At 44.8% G+C, this 10,536-nt stretch overlaps 3 protein-coding genes across 8 annotated transcripts in view; 1 reads left to right on the forward strand and 2 right to left on the reverse strand.

Annotated features, from left to right (window-relative positions):
• Positions 1-2,607: 2,607 nt before the first annotated feature.
• Vpreb1 (V-set pre-B cell surrogate light chain 1) lies at positions 2,608-3,317 on the reverse strand. Its single transcript, XM_021185231.2, has one exon. The coding sequence runs from the start codon at positions 3,315-3,317 to the stop codon at positions 2,823-2,825; it is 495 nt and encodes a 164-aa protein (XP_021040890.1). The 3' UTR covers positions 2,608-2,822.
• A 1,586-nt stretch (positions 3,318-4,903) lies between these two features.
• LOC110312018 overlaps positions 4,904-10,536 on the reverse strand; it is a 6,252-nt gene continuing 619 nt past the window's right edge. Inside the window, exon 2 of the mRNA XM_021185576.2 lies at positions 4,904-5,282. Coding sequence (XP_021041235.1) covers positions 4,923-5,282 — 360 coding nt within the window. The 3' untranslated portion in view covers positions 4,904-4,922. The remainder of the gene's footprint in view (positions 5,283-10,536) is intronic.
• Positions 4,942-10,536, forward strand: part of Top3b (DNA topoisomerase III beta) — a 22,559-nt gene continuing 16,964 nt past the window's right edge. The window contains exons 1-2 of one of the 6 annotated variants that reach the window (XM_021185220.2): positions 4,942-5,041; positions 9,255-9,327. The gene's annotated coding sequence lies outside the window, so the exon portion shown is untranslated. Of the gene's footprint in view, positions 5,268-7,331; positions 7,352-9,251; positions 9,328-10,536 lie in introns of those variants that run through there. The other 5 variants (XM_029470310.1, XM_029470311.1, XM_029470312.1 and 2 more) reach the window with 5 other exon arrangements.

A 10,536-nucleotide genomic window follows, 5' to 3' on the forward strand; every position in this document is an offset into this window, starting at 1 on the left:
GGTGCCATTCTTTGAATTGAACCCAGGAAGCGGGTGGGTGGAGGAATGTCGCTATCTGTTTTATGACCAGCACACCTCGGAGCACTGGGCCACAGAGGCCACATTCCCAAGCCTGGGCCTAAAGGCCTAAAATTTTGTTTTTACGTTTTATTTCTTTCATTAGCAAGGGGGGGGGGGCAAGCAGCCCCTTTTATAGTGAGTCAGGCACACCTGGCTGTTGCCAGGTAACTGTGGGGAAGAACTTAGAATGCAAACAGTAAGTGTATGTTTGTGCTTGTAGATCATGAAATGAGAAAGGGGATCATGAAAAGAATCTTAAAAGTGACAAAAAACGATGATGGAATGCAGGTGACATGAAAGCAGAAAAGGCAGGGTTATCTGTGTGACAGGAGGCCTGCCAGAGGGGACACAGGAAGCAGGGGGCAGGGCAGTCACAGACTTGGAAAGCAGAATGTATAATAACAAAGTACTGAGAAGACTAGGCCAGTTCCAGGACAGACTTCAAATTGCAGTTAAGGAGACTAGGCTTAAAAATTGGGCAAGTCCAGGCAAGCACAGGCAAGTCAATAACTAATGGAAAAAATCCCAGGCTCCAGCCTTCACACCCAGGTAATGGAATGTCCCAGCCACTTGGCCTGAGGCAAGGACAATGGGGCAGCAGCAGTTTCCAGACTTCCTGAGCTACTTCCACAGTAAGTTTCCAGACCTCCCCATCAAGTTTCCAACCCCGACACCACAGTAATGGAATGGCCTTAGGGATGGACCCAACAGATTAACACAGAGGTCACCTACCCCGAATACCCTGATATGTTTTAAATCCAGCCTGCAAAGCTCACTTGGGTGTGTCTCTACTCTGGCAATGAGGAGACCCCAGCATGCTGCACTTCTACAGAATAAACACTCTTTGTGTTTACATACTACTTGAGTTTGAGATACCATTCTTTGGAGAATCATGAACCCTTACACTACAATAACACAAGTGAATAAAAATGCCAAGATGAAACCCATTACATCATATGCTACCCTGAGACATGATTTTTAAAGATGGAAAAAAAGTGGGGCTTAGTGATCATGAGCACTTGTTACCAGAAGACCCAAGTGTGGTTCTGGTTCTTAGCACACACCAGGCAGGTGTAAGCTCCAGATTCCATGCCGTCTTCTGGCCTCCACAAGCACCAGCATTCATGTGGTATGCACTCATGCACACACACACACACACACACACACAAATAAGAAATGATTTCAAACTTGGAGGCAAAGGCAGGCAGATTTCTGAGTTTGAGGCCAGCCTGGTCTACAGAGTGAGTTCCAGGATAGCCAGAGCTATACAGAGAAACCCTGTCTCAAAAAACCAAAGAAGAAGAAGAGGAAGAAGAAGAAGAAGAAGAAGAAGAAGAAGAAGAAGAAGAAGAAGAAGAAGAAGAAGAAGAAGAAGAAGAAGAAGAAGAAGAAGAAATAAAATCATTTCTTAAATGAAAAATAAATTACAAATTGGGAAAAAGACTTGTCCCTTGGTATCCATGGTATATGGCTCCATGACCCTCAAATACCAAAGACATGTCCTTTGTATAGGATGTCATATTTGCATATAGTCACTGATGTGTTACAATAGCAGCTCGAGTCTGAACACAACACACTTGGAACAAGCAGTTCCACGTGTGAAAGGTGAAAGGGAAGAGGTGTGAAAGGTGGCAGAAAGAGAAGGGGGAAAAGAGAGGGGAGAGGGGCATTCCCCTTATTTATATGGAAAATGATGTAATGCAGGTAAAGGTGGGGGGTGAGCCAAGTGGATTCTGGGAACATGGTAGCTGTTGTCTTGGTAACAGGTCTGCCGCCTATGTGATGTCAGAGGTTTGGGAGGTCCTGATACCAAGTCACCTTTATTAATCACGGGTTTATAATCAGAAATGTGCAGTTTTTACCAATCCCACACCAGTTGTGCTAACTCAGGTATTTTGAGGTTAGATTCCTGTTCTCCAGTATAGACTGTAACAGGTGCCTCACCAGAGTATATTTCATTCTGCAGCTTTCAGAAGATACTTCAAAGAGGGCCTTGGGTCCTAAACATGAGATCTTCTGATGTCAGGAACTAGGTGTTTGAGTGGTCTTCATGAGCCAGGGTTGAAGCCTAGTTGAAAATCGAACCCAGACAGACTTAGCTGAAGTTTGGTCAAAGACCTTTGCTAGTTTGCACCAGCCACAACCTACTTCTAACAGCAGAGAAAATGTGGAGAGCACACCCCAGTAGGATTACAGGCTAGGTAAGACAAAGGTCTGTCCATCCCAAAACATCACTCTAGTAACTATGAGGTAAACCTGCTCCACACCTGTCACTTGGCACCTGCTCTCCCCCCAAAGTAGAGGCCCAGGGATGGCATTTGCTGGGCTCCTTTGCTCTGTAACTGTGGAGATGACACAGGAGACCCTGTCCTTTGCAAGAAGGTCCCCCTCCAAGACGCTTTTATCATCCATTTGCCCCGTGATCATAACAATAGGGTTCTGACAAATGTTCTGCCTCAGAGGTGGGTACCTGGCCAAACTGAGCATGACCTTTGACCTAGCCAGCTCTTAAACTGGTTCTGAAATCACACACCAGCCAGACCAAACTCAGTAAAAACAGCTTTAATTCTACAATCCAGCCTCCGATGGGGGCTCATAGCAACACCGCAGAACAAGGAAAAGCTGCATAACTCCACCTTCTAGGCTCTGCAAAGCCCCACGTTCTACCTCTCCTTCCCATACCAGACTAGCTGAGCAAAGCAAACTCCGTCTTCAGTTCAGGGTCTGAATGTCTTCAGAGCCTAAGATCCCAAATCTGTATACTACTTTTCTCCTTCCCACTCCCTCTCCATCCTCTTCTTTTCGTGGCTCCGGAGCCCCACAGCGCCGTAATACACAGCCTCGTCCTCAGGCTGCAGTTCAGAGATGCTCAGATACCCCAGGTTCCTGGCCGTATCTTTGGACCCGGAGAAGCGAGGTGGGATATTGGGACCCTGGTGCTTGTCTGAGTGTGAGAAGTATCTCAGCAGGAACCCGGGAGGGTGGCCCGGCCTCTGCTGGTACCAGTAAACGCTGTAAATGCCAATGTTATGGTTGTTGCTCAGGGTACAGGAGAGGCGGATGGTGGCTCCAAGGGAAGAAGATGCTGATGGTGGCTGATGCACCATGGGCTGAGGGCCACAACCTGAGAAGACAGAAGCATGTCCATCACTGGGGCAGAGCAAGGCTACAGGAGGAGCAAGGAAGCCCTGGGCCCCAAGAGTTCCCTTACCTGTGAGATGGGCCAGCAGCATGAACAGGACAGACGTCCAGGCCATGGCTCCAGACCTGCAGCACCCTGACCCCTACAGCCACTGCTCCTGGGCCCTGACCAGCTGGGAAGCACTCTCCTCCCTGCTTTGGGGAGAGGGTCACTGCACCCCTGGTTCCTGCTTACCACCCTCTCAGGCTTTCTGGGCTCTGTAACTCTATCACTTACCAGAATGGTCTAATGGAAGCCTTTATGGCTCTGGGTTTGACCCAGGGAAGCATTCTGGGAGGAAGCACCTGCTGGAAAGTCATGGGCCAGAACCCAGGACTGTGGGCTCATCTCCCTGAGGGAGAGTGACCTCAACTCCCCCTGAGAGGCTGAGCCCCAAAGAAGCAGATCTGTAGTTCACATTTAAATGCCTGGGAAAGGGGACAAGAGTTTTCTCCTTAAACCTAAGCCTCATATCAGACCCCAAATATGTGTGGGAGCAGTCACTGGGCCTCTTTAGATGTTCCTCTACCATATGTGAGCACACTAAATAAATCTCCTTTCTCTGCTTTTTAGTATTATCTCTTTTAATTACATTTTTATTTTCATTTCTTTTGTGTTCACATGGCCAGCTTGGCAGCCACTGTCTGCCTGCTGAGCCATCTTATAGGTTTCTTACTTGTCTCTTTGATTGCTTATTTGAGGATGTGTGCCCACTCCTAGCTTGTTGGGGCTGTCATAGCCAGTCTTGGTAACAAAAGGATGGCTTAAAAACCTAAGTTTGAGGCCAGCCTGGGTCCACAGTGAGTTCCAGGATGGCCTTGGCTACATAATGAGACAATCTGAATATATATATATATTTAAAAGACAGGATCCCACTACGTTGCTCTGGCTGGCTATTCTGGAACTCACTATGCACATGAGGCTGGCCTCGAACTCACTGAAATCTGCCTTTCTCTGCCTCCCAAGTGCTGAGACCAAAGTTGTGAGCTACCACACCAGGCTATTAAAAAACGGTATGCTAATAAAGTCATCAAAACTATTTTAAAACTTCCATAATTCTAATACTCTAAAAAAAATTACATATTATCTTCCAGATACATTAACACAAGTAGTGTGGTCTACAAAATTTTAAAAGGTGCTTTGTTTTGTTTTGTCTTGTATAGCCTGTAGTCCCAAGCTGGAATGAAATTCACTACATAGCCCTGAATGACCTCTAACTCTCTGTCTCAGCCTTCTGATGGCTTGATTCCTGGTAAGAGCCACCATCCCGCTCACAGATGTTGCTAACACTGAAAAAGCCTGCTATCTGAAATGTTTAAATTATTTTAATTATTGGGCTGGAGAGATGGCTCAGTGGTTAAGGACCTGGGTTCAATTCCCAGTGCCCATCTGGCAGTTCACAACTATCCCCAGTTGCAGGGACTCTGACACCCTCGCACGGATGTGCATATGCAAGCAAAACACCAATGCACATCAAATAAAAATAAACTTTACATTTTTATTTTAATCATTAATTGCATATTTTCATCAGTTCTCGTAATCATACTGACAATCGTCATTATTGTCTTCTCTGGATGATTTTTGGGAGACACAATGGAGACTTGAGGAGCCCCTGCTGCTCCCAACAGGAAGCAGACAACAAGGCACCCGGAACTCACCAGCCTCGGAACTTGCAAACACCTTAGTGTCGACATCGGAGAGCAGATGAGGCGACGCCACAGACGGACAGAGCCGGAAGTGAGTTCGTGAGTGGCCACCCGGGAAAGCACAGCCGGAGCGAGAGGCGCAGCGGCACAGCGGGTGAGCAGTGGGTTGCTGGCTGCTCGAGGAAGCGGAAGACGCTGGCTTTCCTCAGGCATTTCCGGAATGGTAGCGGCGCTCCGACCCGGGCGGGGGCGTGGGGGAGGGTCCTGCCCTGGCGCGGCTTTTTCGCCATCCCGCCCTCGCCGTGGGGCCTCTGGGCGGCGGTGGAGCCGCGTTTAGTGGGCAGCGGTCGCTTTTCCAACGAGCTCCCCGCGGCCCCGAGGTGAGACGTTTCCCCCTAGTTGAGGGGAGGGAAACCGGCTCAGGGAAGCTGTGCTGCCCACAGAGGCTCAGGCCTGCGGTCTGCGTTCTTAGCCGAAGGTTCCGCTCGCTGCCTCCGGGAGCCTGCTCTGTCTGGAAACCCAAGCTGTTCCCGGACTTGATCTCTACAGATTAGGAGAAAACTTGGGTAAACCAATGAGCTAGAGTCAAGGGCCAGCTACTTAGGCTTAGGTGAAAGGGAAGAACGGATGACCTCTCTTAACCTATTTGGTATCCCGGCCTTTGGGAACAGGATTGTGAAAAGCCAGGACGACTCGGATTTGATAGCCAGAGAAAGGGGGAAATTTTCACCGTTCGCCAAGGTCCTTTGTCGCTAGTCTGAATTGTTATGCACTGCGATTTATTCTGGCTTTTTTGAGATGGCTCAGCGCTCTTACAACCAAAATTCCAATCCCGGGAACTCACGTTGTAAAAAGAGAGAGCTGAATCCCACAATTTGTCTTCTGACCTGTGACCGGCAGCATGTGCGTGCCCATACATATCCACACACAAAATAACTTGTTTGTTTAACTTTAACTCCTATTTTATAGCAATGTTGGTAGACAGAGCTGCAGCATACTAGATACAGAGAAGGAGTTAAGAGACAGGCTTATTTTCCTGGATCTGTAGGTGATTAAAAGTCACTGAAGTGTTAAATACTTAGATTTCCCGTGCTTTGCTGACCCCTTTTGGGGCTCCTCAAGTTAAATCCACTACTGCATAATACCAAAAAAAAAAAAAAAATCCATATTTACAGTGCTTTCCAAAGACACTGATTAGTGAGGTGTGGCAAAGAATAAGCAGGTTGTCTTGCTATTCTCTCTTTGCAACCCACACCTACATAGCCCTTTGCTTACCTAACTCCAGAATAGGACAAACTATAGTGTCAGAGCCTTGGCAGAAAAGACTTGGTATATCATGTAGGTTTATGTTAAGGAGTCTTATTTAAGTGATCATATATAAAAATTTTGGCTAGACATTTTGGTATACTCCTGAATTCCCAGCACTCAGGAGTTGAAGATAGGAAAAGCAAAAATTCAAGGCCATAGTGGCTATGTAGTTAAGAGGCAAGCCTTGGCCACACAAGACGCTGTCTCTGCCCAATACACACACACATATACACACAGCAAAAGCTTAAATAAATAGTGTTGTTTCTGAGTCACAAAGTGTGAGTGTGGTGTGTAGGTGATGCTTATAAGCCATCAAATCCAGGTTTTCTCATTGGTTTTCACTTTGAAATGGAAGATGAGCCTTAATTAGGGAAGTCTTGACATTAATCACAGTTACAAAAGCTCTCTAGAGATCTTTTTAAAAAGTAGAATCTGGTCTAGGTAAAGGGAAATGTTCCTGTCAAGGCCTGGATTGTCTAGTTCTGTACCTTAAAAGAAGAAAAAAAAAATGTTTTAAACAGCTTATTGCTATGTAACTGAGTATAGCCTAAAACTCAAGCTTCTCCTGTCGCATTCAGCCTCGTGAAAGATGCAGTTACAGGTGTATGCCAGCATACTTGGCATTAGAAATCTTTTTTTCTTCCTTTGAAATAGTGATAGAACATTACAAAGTCCCCTTGTGCTGAAGTGCTAAAACTACTTACTTGTTTTGAGTCAAAGCTGAAGATAAATGTATATTCAAAGTGGACGGCAGCTGCATAGCCTGGCAAGTGGACAAGCATCTGAAAGTGAGTTGTGACATGCCTTTGTATTACTGACCTTTACCTGGATAAATGACATAGCCCTGCTAAAGGCAGAATGTCTGTGTCTGAAGGGACTTGTCAATCCAGTCAATAATTTGGATCTTAGGTTGTAGAAGAGAAGAAGAGATACAAAATTCCCAAAACTTGGAAGCCAGAGAGAAAGAATGCCTAGAAATAGAAGTGTTTGCTGGCAGTAACGTCAGGTGTTGCTGCTGTTGCTACTGCTGCTGCTGTTTTTATGTGATGAGGTCTCACTGTGTAGCCCTGACTGTCCTGGAACTCACTGTATAGACCAGGCTGCCTTCAAACTCATGCTAAGAGATCTACTTGCCTCCTACCAAACCCAACATAAAGTAAGTTTTTGGTTTGGTTTGGTTTGGTTTTAATTTTAAAGATATATAAGCATATTATTAGTTTTACAGGTAAAACTGTTGTCATGTATTCAGAGATTCATTCAATTGTATTTGCTCACCATCTACTACTTCCCATTAGAGTGAGAAAAAAAAGTCCCTGCTCTCACATAGCTAGCTTATTTTCCAGGAGCTATAAGGTAAGAACCCGATAGGAGTCTCTATGAGGCTATTAGCAAAAACATTCTTAGAGGCAACAGGATAGAGCACAGGTTCTAGAGCAAACAGGTTCAGGTTCAAATCCATGTCCTACAACTCCAGCTCTAGTGTGACCCATGTTTCCATTATAGAACAATATGATGACAGTGTCTCCATCCCAACCACAGTGGCGGGACTGTCCCAACACCTAGTACTTTCTTTGGAAGAGACAGGAACTTTAAAAACCTTCATAGAACAATCTGTTTTCAGTTTTCCTTTCTGGCCTCTGACTCCTCTACCTGATAGAACCAAAACTTCCCCAGAATGGACATCAGAGGCTATGACAATTCCCAGTCATTTCTTTTCATTGCTCCAGCAAACAAGCATTGCACACTAGGTACCAAAGAAACAGCAATAACCTAGATAAGCCATGGATAGACAGGCCTGCGGTGCCAAGTGTGGTTCTCAGGGGGAGTTAGGTCAGGAAGTCAGAGGCAAGACAGTTTTTGAAAATGCTTGGCTCTTGTGTGAAATTTTATATTTAGGGAAAACATTCAAGTTCTTACTTGGGGCAATTTTTATTCTTTTATGGCCCTAGAGCAAGGACTGTAGCAGCCCAGATTCACTTCCATACATGATAAGGAGTAACAGAAACCCTTTTAGTGAAGGAATTTTCTTTGACATCTTCATTGTTTCTAAACAGTGCTCTTTGCTGACTACTAGGTTGTTTCTGGTCTTTACTTTGAATGATAATGCTAATGACAATTCCCCAGCAATGTTTTCTCACCGCTGTCTCATCTGGTCCTTCCATCACAGTCCTGTCTGCCTTACAGGACTCACTGTCCACATGAACAGTCTCACTAGCACTTACCATTTGTTTCTGTGCTTGCTTCTCAGGACTCAGTAAACCTAAAGCTTACCATTTCTGCTAGATTAGCTAGCCAGCTTGCACCGTGATCAGCTTCCCTCCACTTTCCCAGTGCTGGGATTCTAAGCCCATGCTACCACATCTTGCTCTTCATGTTGGTCCTAAGGATCAAACTTGTGTCCATATGCTTGCACAACAAGCACATCACTCACTGAGTCGTCTCATTAGGAAGCAGATGTCTCACGTCACCTTTACCCAGAAGGTTGACCTTGTCTGAACAAAAGTCTTCGGGTTTTTAAATATATACAATAGTGTATTTATAAATATTAATCCAGCTAGGCATGGTGGCCTAGGACTATAATTCTGTCACTTTGAGAGACTGAGACAGGAGGATTGCCACCAGTTCAAGGCCAACCTAGAATACAGAGTAAAACTTTTATTACAAAACAGTAATGTTGTATGTCTGTGGGTCAAAAAGAAAGAGAGACTGGAGGTATGGTTGGTGTTAGGATACTTGCCTGGCATGCATGGAGCCCTGGGTTCAACCCCCAACACAACAACAAAAAAAAAGGAACGTGGGGCTGGAGAGATAGGCCCAGGTTCAATATATTTCACCCATGTGGTAGTTGACAACAGTCTGTAACTTTATTTCCAGGGAATCAGCACCCTCTTTTGGGCTCCACATGCAAACATTCGGGGGAAACATCCATATATATATATAACATATATAATATTACATATATGTTATTATAAAGAAAAAATACATCTTTTTTTTCCTGTTTTGTTTTGTTGGTATGGTGTTTGTGCTTATTATTGTCTTTTGTCCTCCCCTGCCAGCAGGTTTCCCTGCCCAGAAAGCTACAGCAGGGGCCAACAGTGATCCAGATATGAAGTTTGCATGTCCTCTTGCAAGGTATAACTGGCCATAGCACAATGTAATGTGAGTTAGTTAAGACAGACACCTGGACAAGGGGTATGGGCATGGAAGAGAGGCTTGACACCAGTACACAGCATTAGAGCTCTGAGGTTGGGTGCAGCTCCATGCTAGAGCTTGGCTTCTATATCCAGCACCAGAAAGAAGAGAGGGTCACCAAACAGTATTTTTCAGGGTGGTAGAACAGTCAGGGAGCACAGGCAGAGCCTCCAAATGAACTCATTCTTCCTTTCTCTTTCTTTCTCTCTTTCTTTCTTTCCTCTTTGGGGTGGGGGGGGAGGGGTTGTTTGAGATAGAATCTCAAGTAGTCCAGACTGGCCCTGACTTCCCTAGTATGACCTTAAACTGTTGATTCTCTTACCTCTGCATTCCAAGTGCCCAAATAGGGTTGTTTTGTTTTGTTTTGCTTTTAGGTTTTGGTTCTTTTGCTTGTTTGTTTTTTTAACATCTTTTACTAGAAAAAAATTTTTTCATGTAATATATTTTGATCATGTTTTCCCCTCCCTGAATTCCTCCCTACATTTCTACCCACCCAACTTTGTATTCCTTTTTTTTTCTCTTAAAACACACACACACATACATACATACATACATACAACCATACAAATGAAAATCAAAGTAAAAAAGCAAAATATCAATAAAACATAAAATGTCCAAACATAGCAAAATGAGACAAAAAGACTACAAAGGTACTCTTGGGTCATTTTGGATTGGCCAGCTACTGGGCATAGTGCATGCCCTGAGGTGTGGTTAATGTATACATTGAGACTCTGTTGTAGAAAACTAATTTTTCCTTTGCGAGTTAATATCAATTGCAGATAGCTTCTTGGTTAGGGGTGGGAGCCCTTATCCACGTCTTTCTCTCAGTGCTGAGACCTCATGTGGCTGAAACTTGTGTAAACCTTGTGCATGCTGCCACAGTCCCTGCAAGTTCACATGTGCATTAGTTCTGTTACGTCTGGAAGACACTTTTCTTGAAGTCATCCATTACCTCTGGCTCTTAAAATATTTTTTCTTCCTCTTCCACATAACCCCAGATCCCTGAGGAGAGTGGTTTAATAAAGACATCCCATTTAGGTCTGAATCTCTTTTTTTTTTTTTTTTGAATTTATTTATTTATTATATGTCAGTACACTGTAGCTGTCTTCAGACACTCCAGAAGAGGGCGCCAGATCTCGTTACGGATGG

Source organism: Mus caroli, chromosome 16, assembly GCF_900094665.2.
Source record: "Mus caroli chromosome 16, CAROLI_EIJ_v1.1, whole genome shotgun sequence".
Classification (NCBI taxonomy): domain Eukaryota; kingdom Metazoa; phylum Chordata; class Mammalia; order Rodentia; family Muridae; genus Mus; species Mus caroli.